The following is a 24,079-nucleotide window of genomic DNA, read 5'->3' as shown; positions in this document are numbered from 1 at the left end:
CTTCATCGAGGTTTTCTTTGATAATGTGCTTATATCATCAGGTCAGGAGCACCTGTCTTGATTGCATCTATTGCTTTCTTTCTGTGAATTTTGTCAGTTTCTTTTGATGAAATTATTGTTTCCGTCTCATTGTCACAGATCTTGCTTATATTGCTTGCATCTAATATTGAAATGCATGGTTAGTCTTCTCAAAAGAAGTTCTTGGTTTTAGTAAAATATCATATTTGGATAAGGACCTTAGTGCCACTATTCCTTGCTCTCCTTCAGAATGTGGGTTTCAGAGGATTAAGTTGTGGATGGAACCTCCTTTGTTATATGACGTACCTGTGCACACTTACTTTTTGTCTTTAAACACTTAACAAGAGCCGTGTTGACTACTGTGCTATCCAATTTTAGCAGTAAGAGGCTGACTTTTCAGTTCACCTCAAAAGAACTTCGGCCAAATATATTCTGATTCAATGTTTAGCACCGAATACTTTGCTAGTGTCAAATTACTTGTACCAGTTTTTATCTTATATAATGTACAATGACTGACTATTTTACCTTTTTGTGCAAAACAGGCAGCTGCTAATTCTAGTGCCCTTTTCCTAACTGCTGCAGCTCAAAATCTGTTGTGCCTTAAATTAGCTGAAGAACTTGGTGTTAGGATTTCTGGTCCATGGGTGTCATGGTTTAAAGCTGCAAGCTTGCCTGCTATTGTTTCTCTTCTGGCCACTCCCTATATCCTCTACAAAATATTTCCCCCACAAGTAAAGGATACACCAGATGCACCGGCTTTGGCTGCCAAAAAGCTGGAACAAATGGGATCTGTCACAAGGAACGAATGGGTGATGGTTGGTACTATGGTTCTGGCTGTTTCATTGTGGATTTTTGGGTATGCATGTCTTATTAATCATATTGTCATTTTATTCCTACAAGGAAATTGCTGCTCTCTCTTACTCTGCAAGTGATTTTTCCACTATTTTGGTAGGACATGATACTTGAGAGTTGCGCTTTGCCATTATGTCTTAGCATTAGAGTTAGTTTAGTTGGAGTTTCATGTTTTGTTAACATGATTGCATCACTAATAACAGCTATTTGTTGACTGTAGAGCAAAATTGTCTTCATTGACTGTGAAATCAGAAAGAGTGCATGAATGTATGCATAGAAGTTAATGTAGAGAATTAATTTTGAGAAAAAAGTAGATAGACAAGAACGCAACCATAACCTCTCAGTTAAAATCATTGTATTGGTTTACATATTGTAGCTTATATCAATAACTGTTCAACAATGTCATTAATTTCCCATTACCTTTCAGCTTTACTCTTCTAGGAAACATTTCTCATGAGTGATTTTTTTTTTGGTTGTGAAGTGATGCTCTTGGAATATCAAGTGTTGTGGCTGCAATGCTCAGCCTATCTATCCTCCTACTTTTAGGTGTTCTAAATTGGGATGATTGCTTAAGTGAGAAAGCTGCATGGGATACCTTGGCTTGGTTTGCTGTGCTAGTTGGAATGGCAGGGCAGCTGACAAATTTGGGAATAGTATCATGGATGTCAAGTTGTGTGGCTAAGTTTCTTGAATCTTTCTCATTAAGCTGGCCTGCAGCCCTTGGTGTCCTCCAAGCATCCTACTTCCTGATCCATTATCTATTTGCAAGTCAGACTGGTCATGTTGGAGCACTTTACTCAGCATTTCTTGCCATGCATTTGGCTGCTGGTGTTCCTGGTGTTTTGGCTGCACTTGCTTTGGCATATAATACAAATCTTTTTGGTTCTCTGACACATTATAGTAGCGGTCAGGCTGCTGTATACTATGGAGGTACAATCTTATTTCTTCCCCCCTTGTATATCGTTTTGTAGTGATTATATTAAACCTTTTGTTTTTCTTAGCCAATGTCACTGCTCTACATTATGAAAGAAATTTTTTTTTACTAAACCTGGCTTAAGAAAATTTTTAGAATTTCAATACTGGTGCCAGTTTCAGTATCAGATTGGAAAGATGCCCTTTCAGCGCCAAATTGTGCAGAGTTGGTCAGACATTGCTGACATGATTTTGGATTAAACTCACCCTATTGGCCTGCTTCAATTTAGTATGTTTGCTTTTAAAAACAACAATATAATAACATTTTGAAGAACAACTCAAACACAACAAACATAAGTAAGTTATAACATACCTTATATTGATAATAATATCTCTACAATGTCCCATTAGAATGAGTGTTTTGCATTGATTACTTCATTGAATACCTGTCTATACAATTATATACCTAGCTTATATAGTATATTGTCTCAGCATCTAAACTAAATAGTTTTAATTTGGATATGAGTGACTTAAATTTGGTTAAATGAAATTTAAATTTGCTTCAATTGATATTGTTGAAAATTACAATTTATATTATCTGGTACTGATGGTAAATGGGGTAGTCAGCATACATGGCATGGGTCTTGGTGATAACATATCATTGCCATCTGATTCGTACATAGTGTAGTTCTTTTCTCATTTAGTGAGACGGCAAATTCTCAACGATGACATACCATCGTTGCCTGATTCATCATTTTGTTAAATTTCCGCATAGCAACGACTGCAATGTGTTTCTCTGATGCGGTTAGTTGCTTAACATGTGTACATTTCCTGTTACTTTTCCTCTGCAGCGGGTTACCTCAAGCTTCCAGAAGTGTTCAAGATGGGGTTCATTGTCGCCTGTGTCAATGCTTTGTTATGGGGAGTTGTTGGCACCTTCTGGTGGAAGTTCTTGGGACTCTACTGAAGCTGCAAAAACGTGCAAGTCAGAAATACATTTCCTGCTGCATCACAGCTGAAATGTTCTGTTTCCATTCTTTTAGCCTTTCTGATCCCAAAATTTTGGTAGTGGAAAGGAAAAGGATCTCATAATCCCAGAGCACTTTGAGCCTAATTTTAATGTTCCTCTCTCCTTTTGTTTCCCCCATCTTAACTTCTACATAAACATGCAATTCTTGGGATTAATCTAAATTACTCAAGACTATTTTTTTTATCCTTTCAGCAATACCTTCAGCTTTCAGCTATTTTATCTTTTCAGGAGTTTCTTCTAGTTTGCAAATCCTGATGAGATGCATTGTTATCATTGTATTTTTAATTTTTTGCACATTTGACAAGTGTTTTCCAGATCAATCTTAATTTAGTTTTTACCTTGCTATGGTCTTCTTCAAGGATTACAATGATCACTTCGCATTTTAGAATAAATTCTGTTTTATAATGATATATTGCAAATTTTTTTCTTTTTGCCTTTGATTATTTTTTGAAATAACAAAAGGCTGAAAGATAATCACGAATCCGAAGAATATCTATTTTATTCTAAAAACATTGATTTTAAAGCTGCAATTTCCCAACAATATCATTTGAGAAGCATGATGAAATATTAAAGCGAGAAAAAGTGTTGTCATGATCACCCCACCTTGTAACAAAGGTTGCTCACACTTTTTTTCCCTACGTAATTATTAATTTAATTATTTATTTTCATAATGGTGCTCTTAATTTCATAACACTTTACCATAATAATTAACTTAATTATTTATTTTTTTCATAATGGCACTCTTAATTTCATAATTCTCTACCATAAGTGGATTTAATTCTCATTTTTCCCATGCGAGGGTGGCCTCCGCAATAATAACTATTTAGTATTAGTCAATCTATTAAGAGAAATCTTTTCAACATTTATTTGTATTCCCGAAAATAATATGGAAAAGAATATTAGAAATAGGATTTTTATATAGATTCTTAAACAAGATTTAATTTTTTTAATATGCCAACTTGGCATATATTAGGCAAAACATTAGCAAATAACGGAAGATTACAGAAAATTTAAGATTGCAAACTTTTGATTATACTATTTGGCCCTTGAACTCTTAAATTTTTTTGACACCCCTTAGAATTTGAAAATTATCAAAAATATGGGCAGCATTTTGATGATTTTAAAATTATGGATCAAAAGTGATAGGTTGGGTTTGGGTCAACAAGAGGTCTTGTTTTCACCTACAGCATTCTCAACTCTTAGATTAACTTTGACTCGGTCCATTTGATCAAAATGCAAATCAAGTTAGGCAACATAACTCATATCATAAATGGGTTAGGTAACAAATTATTGAGAAAGATGTCATCAATAAGCCAAGCCGGACCGTCTTTTTAAAGAAAATAAAATAAAATGTTGAATAAATATCTAAACAAGCCATGTCTCTTGTTTAAATAGATCAAAAGAGGTCATATTTAAAGACTCTGTGACCTTTAAAATGAAAAACTAAAGTGAGTTAAATATCCATTGATTTTAGGTGAGGTGTGTAGTTGAGCTTGACCCGACACTAATTGTCACAGGCTATGCAAGCTCGAGCTTTGACATTAGGGTTTCGTGTTCGATCCAAGCCCGATCCAACTTGTGATCGAGTCGAGCATAATCTAAACTGGACCAAATCAGGCTGGGTCAAGAGGTAAATAAAAAAGTTGTGGAAATAATGAGAAAGAAATGTAAATTATCAAACATCAGCGGGGGAAATGAAAAAGATTGGTTAAACTTTGGGGGGAGGAGGGGCAAAGTGAAATGTTCAAACATTAAAACTGGGAACGCGTTTGACTCTCCAAATCGATCACCAGCCGTCTGATCCGACCACGTTCCTCCGTTGAAGGGACACGTTTTTCTGCCTCCTTCCTCCGACGGCGGCGACTGACTCCATTTGAAACTTCTGCTTCTTCTTTGTCTTCTTCCCATCGGATTCCACCGGCGACGTCAATTTGGAGACCCAGTCAAGACTTTTACTCCCTAATCTCGCCTCGAATCACGCCACCTCGTCGCGGTTGAAGAAGAACAGGAGTACGAAGAACCAAAGTGGTAAGCGCCCCCTTTGATTTCTGTTCCTCGTCGCAGATTCTTCTTCGATTTTGTGATTTCGATCCCTTCCGAGTTGGCATTTTAGAAAGCGGGTTCTTCTTCGATTATGTGTTTGGTTTCTTTCGTTAACAAGAGGCGAGATTCCGCTTTCTAAGCTTGTGAGACGTAAAGTTGCTGGCCTAATCGACAGCGAGTTCATCATCTTTTCCTCTGCTTTCTGGTTCTCTTACTGTTACTGCTTCGAGATTCCGTGATTAAGAAACCGGCGGAGTGACCAGATGCTGTCTTCCAAGTCCAGGAACCCTAAAGTTCGTATCTTTCCACTGATTTTGACGGATCGACCTAATTGTTAATCTACTTACAAACAATTGCTTCCCTTTGATTCCTTTCCTAAGTTTGCAGTCTTACGTATTCTTCAAAAAATCTTCTGAAGGGAAATTTTTTTTGTCCTTTTCTCAATCCTTCTTTATCTAATCAGATGTGTTAACTGAAACTTATCTCCTCTTTTATTTCCTCTTCCATCTGCTTACCTTTCTTCAGTTGGTTCTCCTACTTTGATGATTCCTTTCGTATGCTTTTTGCTCCTTCAAAGTTCTTCCGTTGTCCCATCCCTGACACTTGTTTGGATATACAGAATTGTTCAGATATAAAGAGGAAATTGAAATGATTTGTCTTCTCCTGAAGTTTTTTTCCTCTGTGAAAATGAATTATCTCTGATCAGAGTATGTTGCCTTCTTCTGATCATTGTAAGTGACCTTCTCTTCTCTTCTGTTTAATCTCTTTTCGGTTAACCTTTGCAGCTTTATCCACTATTTTGATTGAAAACTTGAGCTCTCTGATAACTTGGAAGAGTACTAATTTGTAGCATTGAATGTGTTCTTGTGTAGCTCTTTCAATGGCACACAAGGAATCTCATCCAAGCCCGGGTGTAAAATTGGTGCGTTCCAAATCGACCAAGGGATCTCCTTCCTCGTTGGATTCCTCGGATTCAAGAGCATTGAAGATTAGGTCCGTTACAAAGGCTGCACAATCAGTATCTGTAAGATTTATTTGGAGACAAATAAGAATCTATTTCCAGTGAGATTGATTGGTTCTCAGTAACAATTTGTTTCTTTGTTTTGTTGTTTGGTCCTATGTAGAAACAAAATGTAAGAGCTTCTGATCTGCAGCACCAGTTCAATAAGCTCCAGGAAGAGCTAGACAAGGAAAAGGAGGAGAAGGCCCGAGCAATGCAGGAACTTACTGATATGAAAAGAAGTGCGTCGCAAAAAATTACTGGTGACAGTGAGTTGAAAGTGGAGGTGCTAGAGAAAGAAGTTCAGAAAGCAAAGGAATCGGAGAGGAAAATGCTCGAATCGCTCGTGTCGCAGACGAAACTCCTCGAGCAGATTAAGATCTCCCTGGAAGAGGCCAAACTTGAGAACAGATCATTGCGAGAGAGCGACAAGAGCTTGGAGAGAGTTAAAAACTTTGGTAGCCGAAGCCTTAGGCACTTCGAGAAGCATTTGTTCGGGAGTGATGCTTCGCGTTCAGGTACTGAAGAGGCAGAGGTTAGAACACTGAGGAATGAGCTGAGGTTAAGCACAGAAGCAGAAGCCAAAAGCAAGGTAGCGATGGATGGTTTGGCATCCGCCCTGAAGGAAGTTTCAGCAGAAGCCAACCAAGTGAAAGAAAAACTCAAGGTTACCGAGTCTGAATTGGAAAGAGTAAGAGCCGACTCTGAAAGCCTGAAGACTTCGTTAAGGAGCATGGAAGAAAAGTTTCGAGCAGCATCAGAAGAATCTGAAAGGCTCAAGTCTGAATTAGATGAATCTATTGCTGCTTGGAATATGAAAGAGAATGGCTTCATAAACTGCATCAAAATATATGAAGAGGAGATCACTGAATTGAAGGCAAAGAACGATAAGTTGTTCGAGTCACAACGAACAGCCAGGGAAGAGAATGCCAATTTGAGGGATATTCTAAAGCAGGCCGTAAATGAAGCAAGTGTGGTCAAAGAATCCCTAGAGATCGCTAGGAAAGAGAATTCCCAGCTAAAGGATCAATTATCAGAGAAGGAAAACAAATTGCAGGGACTAAAGCAAGAATATGAATGCTTAAAGGTCAGTGAAGCAGCAGCAACTGATAGTGTTACGGAACTGAAGAGCTTGCTTGCCGCAACATCCGCAACGGACTCGATGACAGTAATCCCTTCAAATGTGCCAATTGGTGGAACTGATAGCAATGTCATTGAAAGGGGAACAAAATTTTCATCTGAACGCTGGAGTGGGCATAATAAACGGTTTCAAAATGGGCGTAGGCACTCGATCGGAGAACCAGGGAAGCTAAAGGGATCAGCATATGGTGTAGTAGGCTCTCCAGAGCAGAAACGTCAGTTAACTGCATCTCTCAGTAACATGTCTGAATTTAGGCCTGCTTCGCCTATCATATCCGACTACAACAGATCTTTGTATCCTGACGATTTTGATCACATAATTGCAAGTCATATGGATGGCTCTGACCACACAGCCGCAACTAAAAAGAAAAAGACATTTCTTCGGAGATTCGGGGACATGCTAAGAAGAAAAAACAGTTACAGGCAGAATTCTTCTTTCGTAGTTCTTCAGTAAATAACAAGAGACCCTCCTATTCATATCAGTTTGCACCTTTATGATTCAGATGACTTGCCAATAATGCATATTAGGTTGTTTACAGATTGAGAAGATGAAGAACACCTGATTTGAAGATCTAACAGCTCTTTTTCATAGCTACATATCTTTACACTTTGTGTAGAGGAGGATGAGACATCATCCCATTTAGGTTCACACAGAGCAAAGTAGTTGTTGATGTGTGACACGCATTGAGAATTTATGAGATTAAAAGAGCATAAGAGGCACGAGTGGTTTCAGGGTTCAGAAAATACTTGAGCAAAAATCCTCATGAATTACCATTATAATAATTTTGTTAAATTTTATTCTGATGTTGTTTATGACATGAACTTGTTCTGAGAGATCTCTTATTTTCATACTTCATTAGAACTTTCATGTGGTGGCTAATAACAGATTTTTATAGTTTGGACAGTTTAATATATTAGAGTGGAAGCTGTAAAAAGGATACATATTATTGGTACAGACATCAAGGGACAAGATCTTATAAATTTTATAATTAATGAATTGCAAAAGAGTTGAAGATGTCAAAACTATAAAAAGATTTTTAAAAAGTTAATCAATAACGTCTATTAAAACTATTTAATGATAATTATTGGAACCTTCATGAAGCAATCAAATTGAATATGATGGCTATGTAAGGATTGTCAAAATAGTGTGTTATCATCTAGGAAGAAATTGCCCATAAAGAATGCTCATGTGTAGGATTTTTCCCCCATGTATGACTTTTTGTTTTGCAGCTTCTCCTTTTCTTCTTAGGATTGGGGATAAGGATGAAAGACTTTTCTAAAGATGGAAAGTTCTTGTTCTTAGTTCCATGCATGAGGATAAATTGCATGCCCATCAAAGTCAAGCAAAGGAAAAAGGCCTTTTTCTTTATGGAGGAAAACGATAACTTTGCCTTCTTTTCAAAGAACTGACCAAGAGGGGTGTTTTAGAAGGCCAAATTCCCCTCCTTGTTCCCTTGCCCTAAAACCTTGGGGGGTTAAGAATGCTCTTGCATGGCCTACCAAGCACCAAATAGGTAGGGTGTCTTACTCCATCTCAAACCATCCAAATAAATCATCTGTATACAATTGCACTAAGAATAAAGCAACCCTTAATGTTGGCACAATTAATAGTGTGAAGATAACTTGACACACCACAGAGAGGTAAAGCATTGTTTTTGTTGTTATAATGAATAGCATGAGCCTTGCCTAGAAAGTGTTCAAGCAATACCAATATCTACTCCGTCCTTTCTATCGGCATCAACATCTAAGGAAGTTCAACATGCAGGTGAGCAATCTTGTTCTCAGACGAGAAAAAATAATGTTTGCGGAATTGAACAGAGGTCAGGACAAGAGATTATCAACATTAACTCACCAGAACAGGCACGAACAATGAGAGCAATGCATCAAACCATGTAAAATAAGCCTTATATTGCAAGCGGTTACAATTTGAAAAACTCTCAAATTTGTCCACTATACTGCTGCAACAAATGAGTCCACAGTCTATATTGTGCCAAAAATTAACACACACCAATGCTATTATCGACAAAACTAATTGTAACTTGCTCAAGAATTATCTAAATAACCTGCAACCTCATACAGAATCATGTGGATGATTCACTCCGCAAGAATTCTGCCAGAGTTTATGTAGCCGGGTATAGACACAAAACAATCAACAAATGATTGGGTGCTATTTACTATGGTTCTATCTACAGATGGTTATAAAATTTTATCTGCTATGAACAGAATCCCTAACGGAATCAGTGAAGTGAAAATAGTTTAAAACACCTAATCTTTCTGCAAGCAGATGGATATGGATCTGAGTTATAGCAGACTCTGGAGAGACAGACTTAGGAAGATTAGGAAAGCATTCAGGTAGGTGCATTGAACTGTCCCTTGAAGGATAAAAGAGAGAAAGAGCAGCACGGCAAAAGATGAACCTGTTTATAAAAGGGTAAGCAATTATATATACAAAAGTTGCTAATGCTCACGCTTGTAGCAGCAAAAATTCAGTGAAATTTATGATCTTAGATTCCTTTGTAGTAAACACAGCTTAAAAATAGGTTATATGTGATCTACCAAGACAGCTAGCAGGCAGTATATATTGAACCTCTCATTTAGAGGAGCTTCTTGCTGTACTCTACTGTAATCTGTTTTTCACAGGCCTAAAAGCATACTCAAAGAACTCATGTCTTGCTACCATAAGATGTTGTTTCTTTTTAATGCCAAAAGGAGTTTAAACCTACTAACTAAGAAAATGCAATTGAAAATTGGAAGAAAACAGAAGTTGCATATACCTTATAATGAGTCGCCGCAGAAATGGATCAGTTAATACTTGAGCCCAAACCTGATCGAGGGAATTAGATGTACAGAGTGTCACTTCCCATTCAGCTAGAGCAGAGGAAAGTAGGTTCTCAGCACCACTATATAAATTCTGAAAGTGAATGTAAATCTATCAGAGAAAAAAAAATTCTGGTGGATACAAAGCATGAAGCTTAAGGTATCTTACAGCTTCAATATCTGGAGAAAGGCCAACTAACTGGCAAAATGCTTGCAATGGAGCAGTTAGGAAGTGGGTAAACTGGCTTCCTCTTGAGGTTGAATTAGTATCAGATACTGATAGTGGCTTCTCATGTGAAAGAAGTAAGATGGATGTTTCTCCTCGTTCAGCACCATGAACAATCTACAAATTTGCCAACAAGCATTGATCAATAGATCAGACCAGGTATAACATACATGAAACCTAACACATTAAGCAATCTTCCACCAAATTAATATAACTAGGCTTGAATCAGAAGTGGGCAGCCAAATGCACGAGACTTCCACCACTTTCATGATTGTTGACACCACTTTAGCAAAGAAGCAAAGTTACTGTGGAATCAAGGCTCGCTCTCATTTATATCAAGTGCTAATAAAAAGAACTTGATAACCAGGAGAGGATGTATCTTAAAGGACAAACACAAAAACTGTGCTTGTCTGATTAAGAATTTTCACTACTCTTTTCAGGAATCCAAATCAGAATCAAAGTACATATTTTGAACTTAATTTTGTCAGCTCATTTGAAGGACCATAACATTATGAAGAGATGTAAGGTGTCATTCCTTACTGAAGTAGCTAGAAGAACTTTAATGGTTCCTGGATAGGAAATGTGGCTAGATTTTTGAACCTTACGGTACCTTATAAACATTCATTATTTTCCTTCAACAAAATCTCAGCCAGCTGAGTGTTTCTATCTGAGAGATTGTCATTCTTATATTATTTTTCCAAATCTAAGGGTTGTGGTACTTTATTTCAACTTCAGAAAATAGATAAAAGGAATACCCATCAACAGCTTTGGTTTGATGATTCATTTGTCCGTCCTTTCAATTCATCAATAAGTTTTCGACCATATTCGTCATTAACAATTAATTCCAAGTAGAAAGTGAAACAACTGCTTTTATTTATTTCATCTTTACATCAGTAAATTTACAGGTGAATGACCACACCCTCAGGGATAGTCAATGAGGCTAACTGGGAATTATCATTTTTTTTTCTATGGCCATCGTCTCATTTGGTCATAGAGCTTGAGTTGATCATGGCCATAGAGCTTGAGTTGATCATAACCAATTGGATAGCCATATAACTTCATGAGAAACCTGAGCTACATGTCCATTAAACTAACCCTAGATAGTTGGGATATCATGGCTTCTAGTCGATATTGAATTGCTCAAATTTGAACAATTGTACCAGTTCCGTCTCGATCGTGTCCACATCTTGTCTGTAATATACCTAATATCTTTTAACGGATAGTCTGTTGGTAATTAAAAATTTTCTACTAGTAGTCACTTGCAGCTGGAGATCCTTTATTGTGGCACAGAACAAGTATACCATTCATTCTCAACTTCAAATAAACAACCCATAGAGACAATTCAATCTGCAAAAGTATATGATTTTTAAAGGGGTAAAAAATGCAAATAAGGTTTACAGTTTGCAATAGTTTAATTGTCAAATTTATCAAATGTAAATCTGGAAAGATGCGCCAAAAAAGCATAGGAGTTATGCTTTGTTCACAACCATAGGAAATTAAGAGGCTACCTTAAATGCTTGGCTACTTTCACTGTCAATGACCAAAAAAAGTGGCTTTCGTGTGAATGGAACCAAATCTTCAGGATAAAGATTGTTTGAACCTGCTATTCAAGGAAAATAGTTAAATTATTGCACAATGAGATGTCTCACCCTCCATGAAAAGGAGATCAAGCTTGTGCATTCTAATAAATAGCAACTACGACTTAATTCAATGCAAGATGTGATGGGCAATACCTCCAGCCCCCTGAGAACCTAAACATAAATACTGTCCTAAATTGGCAATTGAATTCGGCTTATTTGAAGAAGCAGGTTGAGACAATGAGCTGCCCCTTTCCCATGATGCATGTGGAGCATAGTTGGCTTTTGAGGAGCTTGATGACTTTCCATGGATATCTTTTTGAATAACGTTGGAATCTTGCTTTCCTGTAGATAGTTTGCTTTTGTTATAATAAGATAATTCAAAGATCTGATAAGTTTAATTAACATGATACCAGCAGCACAAGAGAGAAACCTGAAGCTGAAAGATAGATTAGCAAAATGCTGTCTGGATTCAGATCTTCACATATTGTAGCTGTTACCTGCATATAAGAAGCTTTTAAAAGCTAAAAATAGCAGATGAATGCAAAAAATCATAAACATTGATCCATTTAGAGTATATGTCCTTCACGTATGTGGAACAAAAATAGATAATTTCACTACTCTTTGAACATGGTAGAAGTGGCAGTTTTCTTAAAAATCATTACATAGTTGGAAAGGAATTTTTTTATTATAAATGTAAATTCATCATATTTTATATTTTGATCCAAAAATGAAGATCGGTTCAGAAGGCTGATCAGTCCTCAAGTTCAGTACTAGTCCTCTGTTAAAAATATGTATCTTTTTTTCTTAGCTTCAATGTTTGGTTTTCCTTGAGACCTTGACCTTGAATCTATTATTCGAAACTGCCTAGGGGCACAAATTGCTGAGTTCCAATAGCTATCCAGTATATATATATATGTTAGCAGTGAATTTAGCTGAGCTGTAATTAACAATCTCATCCATTGGAGGTATAGGTTGAAATTAAAGATCCAACCAATGTCTGTTTAAGATTCCTTTTTCATACACTATGATAATAGTTAAAAATTATTTAACATAAATACAAACCTCAGGTGCAATTTTATTTACATGTTTACAATGCAACAACGCAAAAATTCCTTTATACTGCTGCCTAACCATCCTATAGGAGCACATTGAACATTAGTTTTTAGAATGAGCACAGGAATTTGAGGTTTTACAATACTCACACCCAAAAAAAATCTACAACCATAATCTCAGATCTGGCAGTAAATATTGATCAAATTGAGTTGAAACCCCATTTTTGATTGTTCCTTTATGTTCAAGGTTTCTCATAATATTACTCTGACATGAACACATAAAAGAAGATTAAAGTGCAGCAACAAAGAACTAAAACGGTTTAGAGGCTGCATTAGGCCTTGACAGCATGCATAAGAAATGGCTGAACCCTATTAGCATGGACCCAAACCATATTTGCTATAGAGCTACAATAGTTGGGCAACCCTAACTAGATATAGTTCAATGTATGTCAATATCTGTAAGTCACATGGTATAAATATCACTTAGAATATGTCGTAGATATAGTTCAATGAATGACAGTAAAACTGTAGCCAACCCTAAATAGTTAGGAGTAATCGTTGACAACAACAATGAATGCAACAATAATAACTCTAGATATGGGAGTATTTGCTATTCTTCCTACAAAGATGCAAACAATTGGAAATGTCTATGTCCTCTTCTTTTGAAGATAGAACAACTGAATTGCTTATTATTCATACAAATAGTATTACAATTAGAAAAGATGGCAACAATTACAGCACCTGAACACAAAAATACAAGAACTGGAAAGCTGGACCGATTATTATCTGATAACAAAATAAGGCAATAGAGCATGAAGAGAATATTAATAGCAGACAAGGTCACTACATTAGCACTGATGAAGTATTAATAGCACAAAAGGCCACTACATTAACACTCACCGCTATTAAATGTGAGACAGAAGGGTGGTAAATAACTGCTTTACGGGGATTTGGAGGCAGATCCGGATCCATCATATCAGCAGCTAGGTTTATATCAATCAGTCCTGAAGCACCACTTTGGTCGCTGGAAGCACCATTTTCACATGGTTCCTTTGTAGGAATCTGGTAGGAGGATCCACTGGGTTCCCATTCCAAACATTGCAGCATCCTGAAAGTGTCAAGTGTATGCTCTGCGACCTTGATCTGCAAGAATGAGTCAAATTGCATGTGTAAGTGAAGAGACAATGGGCCAGATTGATAAACATCTTGCAACTAAGTTCCCCGTGAAAATACAAATTGTGTAAAAAAAAAAAATGAGAAGCTGCTGTGTTAACTCTAACAAATCAATGCAAGGATCAAATACCCAAGAAGGTGAGTTCTCACAGAGCAAACCCATTGTCATTCAAGAGAAGCACAAAAATCTACATACCTCATTTCGATGATAGCTTGTCAATATAGCATCTTGCAGTCTCAACAGCCTTGTAGAGTGAAATCTTGCTATACTTGGGAAAGAGGTTGGGTGAGCATCAAACAAAACATTGTATCTCAAAGGCCTTGAAATTTTAGAAGGTGCATCAGCTTTCAAAAATCTGGAAATTTCTTGTGCCACTTGCTTCCATTCTTTAAAGTTAATCGCCTAGGAGTAAAAATTCCATTCAAATATAAGAGAATATGTGGAAGTATCATAGTCAAAACTGAATTCCATCATCTAAGCAAACGAAAGGAAATGATAATCAGAAAAGGTAATGTAAAATCCGAGTAAATCCACCAAAAGTAACTCTCTTTAGATATATAACAAGGTGAAATAGAACTACCAAGAAAAATTGGCATGTTGTGATGAGGCTGCAGATCCACCAATGCAAAATGAGCAGCCAATTAAATGGGATATCCCCCTTCACCTGATTGATGTATGGATCATTTCACTTGCTTGCCAAAGTGGAACTAATGGCAGCTCTCTATCCATTCTTTTGGGCAGTTAATGAGTCAAAGTATGAAATTTTCTCCATCCGATGCCTAGTGCTCTCACAGGAAACCACTCACAGCCCAACTATTCTTGACCTCACCATACATTGTCTCCCCATTCGGCTAAGCCCACACTCGACCTTATTGGTAAACGGCAAGGTCTGCTCTAACCCCACTTATAATGGGACAATAGGCCCGTCAATACAAATCACTCAGGTGAGATTGCCTCTTCATCCTATTAACCAATCAATCGTGTCACCTCTTATCAATGTGTGCCTGAATATAGTACCTTGCTTTGGTACCCTTATAAACCTTGCTTTGGTACCCTTATAAGATTTGATAGTGAATGAATAAGAAGTCACACATTGTCTGCCAGCTTGTCTAATTCCATATTCAACCTTATTGGTGAAGAGCAAGGCCTGCTCTAACACCACTTACAATGGGATAATGGGTCCATCAATACAACTTGGCAAACCACTTGGGTGAGTTTGCCTCTACACCTTATTAATCAATTGATCATGCCATCCCTAGCACCTTGCTTTGAGACCATCTTAAAATATAATAAAATGACCATTACTACCCAAACATTAAGCTTTTAGCAAAGAACCTTATTTAATTTGCTATTAACAACCAAGATCAAGTTCTACAAAAAAATATCAGTAAAACAAAGACATACCGAATGGCACTTTCCTAGTAAGTAGTTATACTACGCTGATATACCATTTATTTCTTCTGTCTAAATTTCATCAAAGGTTGAAAGGAAACATGCAGAGCTATCCTCACGCTAGAGGGAAGGAAACAATCCAATTCCATTTATGCAGAATGACCTGTTTGTCTGCACTAAATTCTTCTTACAGGAGTGTGTGTGATCCTATGTCGTTTGTTATCCTGTCAACACTAATAAGATCTGTGTTTTGGCAGCTACAGGCGTAGGCAAACTGTTGATCAACAATATAAAATTTGTGGCTTCTTGTATTCAATCTTATTTGTTCTAAGTTTATGCTTACCTCTTCATGTCTGTGTTCTTGCAACACTCAAAAGGATAATCAACTCTTTACATGACAAGACCATGAATACACATTTAAAGAGCTAAAAGAAGTAAACAAAGATCATCAAATGGTGCAAAAATAAATTAATGTGCAAAGGGATGAAGTAATCCAAATAACACATTCCGCTGAAATATGCAGTTGTGCAAGTTCTAGTAATTATCAGAACTTCCCAACCATTTTTCACATGAAACATAAAAAGTACGAATGATGTGTTTTTGCACTATGCTGACAAAATCTTGAATGATGATGAATAGATTCATGAACAAATAATTCGCCTGTAATACTAAATGCATCCCATATTTCTTTTTTTTCAAAGTAAATTTAACGGTCAAATTGGTGCTAAATTGGCCTATCAGCTTTCTTTCTGCAAACTAATTGAGGATAGCAGGTACCAACTTCCAAGTGTTATGTGAATATGAGAATTTTCCATTTGTGAATCAAAAATTTTTTTCAAAGTAACATCAAGATCCCATTTTCAGAGACTGAGAATTAAGGATACTGAATTATCACTGATACGGCTGGTCAAGATGGCGTGGCTCTCCTGTGGGCTAGGGTCAGCAATCTTCTGATGGTCAAAGTCTAGGGTGAAGTGTCAACGCGAGTCGACATGTACTTGACTCTCGCCTCGGCCAACGACTGCCCGTAGTCTCGGCCGACTCCGTCTTGGCTGACTCTCGTCTCGGCCAACGACTGCCCTTAGTCTAGGCTGACTCCATCTCGGCCACCTCTCGTCTCGGCCAACAACTGCCCTTAGTCTCGGCCGACTCCATCTTGGCTCCGTCTTGGCCACCTCTCGTCTCGGTCAATGACTGCCCTTAGTCTCCACCGACTCCGTCTCGGCCACCTCTCGTCTCGACCAACGACTGCCCTTGGTCTCGGCCTACTCCATCTCGGCCACCTCTCGTCTCAGCCAACGATTGCCCTTAGTCTCAGTCGACTCCGTCTCGACCGACTGCATCTCAGCCACCTCTCGTCTCGTCTCGGCCGACTCCGTCTCGGCCACCTCCTGCCTCGATTACCCTCATCTCAGCCAACCTCGCCTCAACAGGTCTACCATCTCAACCACTCCACCTCACTCGGACTGGTCCCTAGCCTTAGCTATACGTCCCTAACACATTAGCCCTATGCGTCGCCGCCCGAAGAAGGACTTGTCTGCAGATAACACATGTTTGGTTCCCTCTGACACTCTTCCTTTCTGCATCACCGTACAAAAGGTGTATCAATTCGTTAGACATGGCCTCCCTCCCTCTAGCCTCCTAGCCCTGCACATCACGCCAAAAGGAAGATATCGGTGCCAAGCCTAACCTCTTCTTTCAAGTGTGTTTCAGGTTCGATTCCGGTTCTGTTCTTCGGCCCGCCTTCCCCTTCGCGTCCGGTCGAAGGATCATCTCCGTCAGATAGTTTGTTGACCGATGGCTTGACCATCCGCGATATTTAGCCGGAACAATCACATTGGATGAAAATTTTAGATGATTATTTCGATAGGAAAGCATTATTATTTATCCAGCAAAGTAAACTATTGGTTTGCACCGAACTGGTTAACAAAAGAAGCAGCGGGAGTTTTCTCGTGCAAGTATTTTTTGAGAAATTGGGACAAAATTTCAAACAGGAAAACGATGGAAAGGAGAATAAACAGCACAATAGCCCAGCTTTAATTACCGAGAAGGCAGCCTTTGACTCCTCTACTAGAGCCTTAAACCGATCGGCGAGCTGCCTCACCTCGCCATTCCTGTTCAGAAGCAGCGCGACGATGAGAAACCGCACCAGGAACCTCAGCTCCTTGTACCTCAACCTGAGATCGGGCGCCGCCGCAGGCTCCCTCACCGCCTCAAAGTATCCCCTGCTCACGATAGCCTCGTAGAAGACGTAGGCCTCGAAGAGGAAGCGGACCTCGCTGGTCCGCTGGTACTGTCCGTAGTATAGTTGCCCGATCCGTGAAGCGACGTCGCCAATCTCCCAGCGCCGGAGGCCACCCGCGACGAGCTCGCGCCGGCGCTGCTGCTGGAAGTGCCAGAGCCGAGTGTACGCCTTGAAGGCTTTGCGGAAGTGGAGTATGTGGAGGGCCCCGCGCGCAGAAGGCGGCAGGTCGCGGACGCGGGCGAACTTGCGCTCGGCGGCCTCCACCAGCGACCGGAACTCGGTGAGGGTTTCATTGGCGGAGGAGGAGGAGGCGGAGGCTCCGTCCATCCCGTCGTCGTCAGTCATGGCGGAGGCTCCGAGGCCGAAGGAGGTGGAGTGGCGGTCGATGTGGAAGGAGAAGAGAAGGAAAAAAGGCTTCTGGTGCCGGCTTTATTTTTTTTTGAGGAGACACGGGATGGGGAAAAAGGGAGGTGGTGGACCACTCCTCCTTACGATGTCCCGCGGTCCATCGTAAACGGACGATGAGCCAGCGCGGCGCGGCGATATTATATTTGTAAATGATACACCACAACTCTATTTAAATGAAATTTAAAATATATAAATACTTATTTCTAAGTAAATAAGTTTTTATTTGTTTTTAAAATTTTAATATTTGCTTTAATAATTGTTTTTAAAAATTCTATGATTATTTTAAAACAAATAAATATAATTGCACTCCTTCCTATAAATCAATTACTTTATTATATTTTTCTCTCCAATTAAATACAACATATGCCCGATGATTTCTTTTATTTATTTGCATCATTAAAAAATAAATTCAACTAGAATTTTTGTTAGGTATGTATAATTGAGTTGGTTGGTCTTTTTTTTGAATTGAAGTTGAAGTTATATGATCATTATGACTTATTTTAATTAGAGGAAGATTAGATGATGATGGAGCCATCAATGGTTTTTCTTAGCCCATAAGTCTCCTTGTCCATGAAGAGTGACGCACTATCGATCTTTAATTGGTTCATATATTTTTGTGGAGTGGTTTGATCGTAATGATTAGGACAAGTCAAAAGCAATTAATTTGGAGATTTATAAAGTAGAAATTAAGATTTGGAAGTTGATGGTTGTTGTCTAGTGGAAGGAAAGAAAAGTAAATACTTAGGAATATTAATCAATCATGATGCATTGGGCCCCCAAATAATTGAGATCTCAATATTATTTTTAAAATATTTTTTTGAAATGGTTTTGATAGAAAAACAAGTTAAATAATTTACTTTGGGTATTATTATTATTATTATTCAAAATATTTATATTCCCATGAAGATGAAAATCAAGTTGTTGGGATTATAATCAAAGTCATACGTTGGAAATACATAAAGTTGAAGCCAATAGTGTTAGATATATAATAGCTTATAAATGATAGAATATAGTTCTAAAATATTTTAATTAAATTATAGGGTATTACAAATCCTACAATCTAAGCCTATATAAAACTCTTCTCTTTTGTTTCTTAGAAGGATCTTTGAATATCTACCTAATTGCTATCATTAAGAGAAATCACGATGATCCTCATAAAAAGGATATAAGAATTATGGGCATTTTAGAGCTTATTTATTCAAGTTTTAAATGATGGATGAATTAGTCGATAGATGAATCCATATATTTAGATTAAAAGGATGGATAACATAGGTGAGATAAATAGAAGAAACAAATTTCAACTCATCCCTCAATTTTTTTCCTCTCAAATTGGAGGAGCCAAAGTGAAGAATGAAAGGGAATAATTAATTAATTGCACAACTAATTCTATAATCTTTTTTTATATATATTCAAATTGGAGCTAATCCTTTATACTCATGATTTTACTCTTGAGTTTATTTTATTTTTTTTTATATTCATTTTAATAAAAGATGGAATCATTCAGTTGATCATAATTGATGGAAGAGCAATGGCGGAGCCAGTCTAGGTGATTTAAATTTTATCCGTACAATTATGCTTTTGCATTGTCGATTAATTTATTTATTCTCATTCAGTCTAAATCTTGTGTTGTTTTTATTATTTTATTGTCAAATTGATTTGTAAAATGAAGTTAAATTCATATTTAATGGTTATTAAGCTCTAATTTTTTTCAATTCTTAAAAAAGAAACATATACAAATTGATTACTTTTTGTTTTGCAAATTGTTGATTCTAAATTACTATATCAAAATTGGTTTGATGGTATAAGAGAAGATATAAATTATTAAAAAATTATCAAATAGATAGTTGATAAGTTAAAAATATAATATATAAATATTATAATATTTAAATAATATTATAATGGATGACTCACAGTATATTTATTTATTTAATATAAAATAAAAATAAAAAAAAAGAATGAATAAATAAAATTTATAAATAATAAATATGAATGCATGTTAATAAAAAAAATATCAATATAATATGTAAGAAAATTTCATCGAATAAATGAAAGAATTATTACAATACTCTAGATCTCTAATTTCTTTTTTCGTTTGTGTTTTTTTATTGAAAAATAAAGTAGCGAATAATTGGCGCTACGTCAGCGTTGAGCAGGTTGACGTGGCCGGATCCCATAGAGCTGGCAGCAAATACTTCCTTCCGCGTGCACCATTCGCGTTGTAACTAGCCCCCGTAGTGGGGTCCAGTAGAAGGTCCCCCGCGTAGCCTGGGTACGCCCCTTTACCGTACACTCCGGAACACGCCGTCGCCGCCTCCAGCGGCGCCTCCTTCGGCCCTTGGAAGAACCCGCCGCCGAAGGGGTTGGTGGCGACGCCGGCTAGCAGTCCAGCGAGGTTGATCACCATCCCGTCGACCCCGACGTCGCCGTTGGGCGCCACGAGGGGCGGCGTCTGCGGCCCGTACTCTGGCTGGTGGAACGGCCACGCGCACTGCCCGGGGCACTGAGTCGCCGCGTTACCCACCCACAGGTACGCGAACCGCCGCGCCACCGCTGAGTGAGTGCCGCACCGGCTCATGCAGAAGCCCTCCACCGCCACGTCCGCGGCGGTGAGGACCACATTGACGGCGTCACGCGGGGCGCCGCGGGCGGCAAGCTTGCGGAGGTCGGAGTCCTTAAGGGAGCGGCCAAGGGAGTAACCTTCGTCCAGGAGCTGCAGGCGGAGGGCGGGCTTGGGGAGATGGGTGCGGTAGGCGGCGTAATACTTGGCAAGGCCGCCGCGCCACCAGGTGGAGACGGAGGGCTCGGGAGAGTGATTGTGGTGGCGAAGGGAGGCGACGAAGTCGGATACGATGGCGCGCTGGGCAGCAGAGAACTTGCCGTACCAGATGAGATTAAGGGAGATGTTGCCGGCCAGGAGGGCGCCCTTGTGGTAGGTCATGGCCAGTGGTTGCTCCTCGACCAGGGAGGCGAGCGCTCGGCTGCCGCCGTGGCAGCGCCGGAAAGCGACGGAGGCGACGAGGAGGAACGCAAGTGTTAGGGATAGAGGAGACGCCATGAAGGTGAGGGAAGTGGGTATGAGTGGTGAGGTGACGGAGCAGGGAAGTGGGTTTATATAGAAGCTCGTAGTAAGAATGAATTTTGAAGGAAAATTTCAAAATGCTACCTACAAATTTAACGTATTTTAAAAAATCACTTAGAAAATATGAAAACACAAATTGCTCCTTGTTAACTAGACAATGGAGAGTGATTTAACTACCCTTCTTGTTTAGCTCCCTTTGTCAGTGTCTTCTTTTTGTGTTTACTTTTGATCATCATTATTTAACTGTTAATACTACTTACAGTGCTAGGTTTTTCCTCATAGATTCTTTAATCCACTACCAAAGGTGGCGATATCAAATCCATAATGTAGATTCTGCTGTTTAATATGCATTTTAAAAAGAATACGGGCATTTTAAAAGTTTAGGAGTCATTTTAAAAATTCCCTAACTGCAGAAGGAAGAGACAAGAGCGTGTGGGGACCGCACAAGGAAGCTTGAGAACCAATAAACCACAGCTGGCAATTTTTCAAAAAGCTATGAACCCAGCTGGTACCATCACTCCGTGAATTGACGAAAACACCCTCTCTAGAACGTCGGAAGCTGAGCTAGTGTCCAGCGACGTGAAGGGTATAATGGGAGATCGGGTTTACACTTTCCGAGGCATTTAAAGAGGCAAAAGGAAAAGGAGATGAAAGAGGAGGAAAGGAGAGAACAGGCTGGAATTGATTGGATTGGGTATGGGAATGCGGACAGGAGACAGTTGGTGAGTGTGTTTGTTATGAGTGCACTCATCGTCATTCGCGACCGCGTCTCTTTTCGCCAGTAGGCGCCGGAGGCCTGCGTTTCTTTGTACAATCGCGGGAACGAAATGACGTCACGAGGTTAATATATTTGGAAAAAAAAATCAAGAAAGTGTTTTTGTTATTCCAAAAGGCGCTCCACGGTTTTAATCAAAATGCTCTTCGACGTAGTTCAGTCGATTAATTTTACGAAACTGTTTTACAATATTAATTTTTAGAATCAATCGAATGTATTATAGTAATTATAATTTTATAATTATTATATATTTTAAAAACTATAGATTCTTAATTATTACAATGTGAATTTAATTTTGTTCACATTATATTAGTTATGAAACTATAGCTGCTACAATATGAAGCTAAAAAAATACACATTTTAGCTGTTATGATTTTATAACATTACAACGTGAATCCAATTATGTGTATATTATAACAGTTACGAAACTGTAACTACTACAACGTGAATCTATTCAAAAATATTCACAATATAATAACTGTTGGGTTGCAAAGGTGCAAACATAGTTCCACATCTAAAACACATGGGAAAGATCATGGGTTTAAAAGGATGGAAAGTATCTCCATTGGAATGAGGCCTTTTGGGGAGAGCCCAAGAACAAAACCATGAGGGCTTAGGCCCAAAGTGGACAATATCATGCTATTGTGGAGATACATGCATTCTTTTGGACCCAACAAGTGGTATCAGAGCGAGACCGCTCTTCACCGGACTAATCGCCGGATGAGCCATGATCCGGATCTAACCATGTGGGTTGAACCTTAAAAACAAAGGAAGTAGGGGCTCCCGTGTTTGAATCAAGAGGACCAAACACCGGGCAGGAAGTCCTAGTAGGTCGGGTAGACCGAGGGGCATGAAGTCCTGGTTGCGGCTGGGCAAGAAGTCCTAGTAGGTCGGGTAGACCGAGGGGCATGAAGTCCTGGTTGCGGCTGGGCAGGAAGTCCTAGTAGGTCAGGGTGGACCGAGGGGCAGGAAGTCCTGGTGGGTCGAAGATTCAGACATCAAACGGAGGCTTTCCGTTTGAGGGGGGGTCTGTGGTCCTTTGTTTGAGGGGGGGATTGTTGGGTTGCAAAGGTGCAAACATAGTCCCACATCTAAAACACATGGGAAAGATCATGGGTTTAAAAGGATGGAAAGTATCTCCATTGGAATGAGGCCTTTTGGGGAGAGCCCAAGAACAAAACCATGAGGGCTTAGGCCCAAAGTGGACAATATCATGCTATTGTGGAGATACATGCATTCTTTTGGACCCAACAATAACTATAAAATCATAATTATTATAATGTAAATTCAATCTTGTTCAATATAAATATTTTTGAAAAATTAAATATACATTGTAACAACTATGAAATTGTAATTATTATCATGTGAATATTTTTGATGCATGATCACTTAATATGAAGTCCTTACGATTTATAAAGCGTTCAACTGATCATTCATATATTATAATTTATAATTTAGATAGAAGATAATAGAATAGGAGATATTAGAGTTTATAATTTAGATAAGAGATAATAATACTATTCAATAAAATATATTTAAATAGTTATACATAATTAAATAATATTAAAGAACCCGATTAAAAATAAATATGGGATGCCAGTTAACATGAAAAATAAGGATGTCTTCTTGATTTTTGCACAGTTATTTTTGGATAGGGATTAATTGGTATATTAAATCCTAAAAAGAATAAAATACCTAAAGTTTGCAAAAAGGTTATATAACTTGGCAATGTCAAGCTTAAAATTAAGGCCGACAAAAAGAAATTGCGCAAGCAATAAAAAAAAGGCAGCCTTATTAAGATTTTAAAAATATTAAAAAATAGATCATTATATTTTTTTATCTCAAAAATATTTTTATTTTAATACTATTATATAATCAAAATTCAGTCAATATATAAATACAAAATAATTAGTAAGATTTTTAATTAATAAGTTTGAACACTGTCAAAATCCAAATTAGACTTTAGCTCCTTTAGCTTCAAAATCTATGCCTTATGTGATATGTCTATAAGAATAATAACAAATTATCTATTTAAATTAGCCTTAAATAATATTATTTAACCTCATATCATTTCAAATTGTATTCTAATCATCACCAATTTACTTAATGACTCTGTTCCTCCACCAAAGCTTCTCCTTCAACCTCCCATGGCTTCTTCCTCACCTCCTCACCGTACGCCCAGCTGCAAAACAGGAAGTAGAAGAAATCCACCACGCCCCCAGCCATCCCGGCCTCCCTCTCCTCGCCGTCGCCGCTTGCACCGCCTTCACCACCGCCGTCCCGATCAAGTTGGACACGCCGAGTCCGAGCGTCCACAGCGCCACCGCGTAGCTGCT

At 38.4% G+C, this 24,079-nt stretch overlaps 4 protein-coding genes across 8 annotated transcripts; 2 read left to right on the top strand and 2 right to left on the bottom strand.

The window, feature by feature from the left end:
* The first annotated feature begins 649 nt into the window (after positions 1–649).
* On the top strand, positions 650–2,995 carry LOC141814991 (dicarboxylate transporter 2.1, chloroplastic-like). The gene is made up of 3 exons (XM_074702949.1): positions 650–874; positions 1,352–1,800; positions 2,634–2,995. The coding sequence occupies exons 1-3, from the start codon at positions 801–803 to the stop codon at positions 2,747–2,749; spliced, it is 639 nt and encodes a 212-aa protein (XP_074559050.1). The 5' UTR covers positions 650–800; the 3' UTR covers positions 2,750–2,995.
* A 1,714-nt stretch (positions 2,996–4,709) lies between these two features.
* On the top strand, positions 4,710–7,494 carry LOC141814894 (uncharacterized). Of its 5 annotated transcripts, XM_074702846.1 has the most exons (4): positions 4,710–4,840; positions 5,475–5,586; positions 5,728–5,879; positions 5,980–7,494. In XM_074702846.1, the coding sequence occupies exons 2-4, from the start codon at positions 5,565–5,567 to the stop codon at positions 7,447–7,449; spliced, it is 1,644 nt and encodes a 547-aa protein (XP_074558947.1). In that variant the 5' UTR covers positions 4,710–4,840; positions 5,475–5,564; the 3' UTR covers positions 7,450–7,494. The 5 variants fall into 5 exon arrangements, with proteins under 5 accessions (XP_074558947.1, XP_074558948.1, XP_074558949.1 ...); XM_074702847.1 differs by lacking the exon at positions 5,475–5,586; XM_074702848.1 differs by lacking the exon at positions 4,710–4,840 and having other exon boundaries at positions 5,149–5,586; positions 6,010–7,494.
* A 1,399-nt stretch (positions 7,495–8,893) lies between these two features.
* LOC141814982 (uncharacterized) lies at positions 8,894–17,955 on the bottom strand. Its single transcript, XM_074702944.1, has 9 exons — positions 17,281–17,955; positions 14,040–14,246; positions 13,571–13,813; positions 12,049–12,115; positions 11,772–11,960; positions 11,547–11,638; positions 9,982–10,155; positions 9,770–9,906; positions 8,894–9,412 (listed from the first exon to the last, which is right to left on the bottom strand). The coding sequence occupies exons 1-9, from the start codon at positions 17,824–17,826 to the stop codon at positions 9,202–9,204; spliced, it is 1,866 nt and encodes a 621-aa protein (XP_074559045.1). The 5' UTR covers positions 17,827–17,955; the 3' UTR covers positions 8,894–9,201.
* Positions 17,956–19,911: 1,956 nt separating this feature from the next.
* LOC141815246 (protein PHOSPHATE-INDUCED 1 homolog) lies at positions 19,912–20,967 on the bottom strand. Its single transcript, XM_074703159.1, has one exon. It carries the CDS (start codon positions 20,942–20,944, stop codon positions 20,024–20,026), a length of 921 nt encoding a protein of 306 aa, XP_074559260.1. The 5' UTR covers positions 20,945–20,967; the 3' UTR covers positions 19,912–20,023.
* Positions 20,968–24,079: the final 3,112 nt, after the last annotated feature.

Source organism: Curcuma longa, chromosome 21 (assembly GCF_044706935.1).
Source record: "Curcuma longa cultivar G26 ecotype Majalengka, Jawa Barat chromosome 21, ITB_CL_G26_1.1, whole genome shotgun sequence".
Classification (NCBI taxonomy): Eukaryota; Viridiplantae; Streptophyta; class Magnoliopsida; order Zingiberales; family Zingiberaceae; genus Curcuma; species Curcuma longa.
Note: the sequence above shows the minus strand (reverse complement) of the source record. Positions and strands in the feature narration are given on the sequence as shown.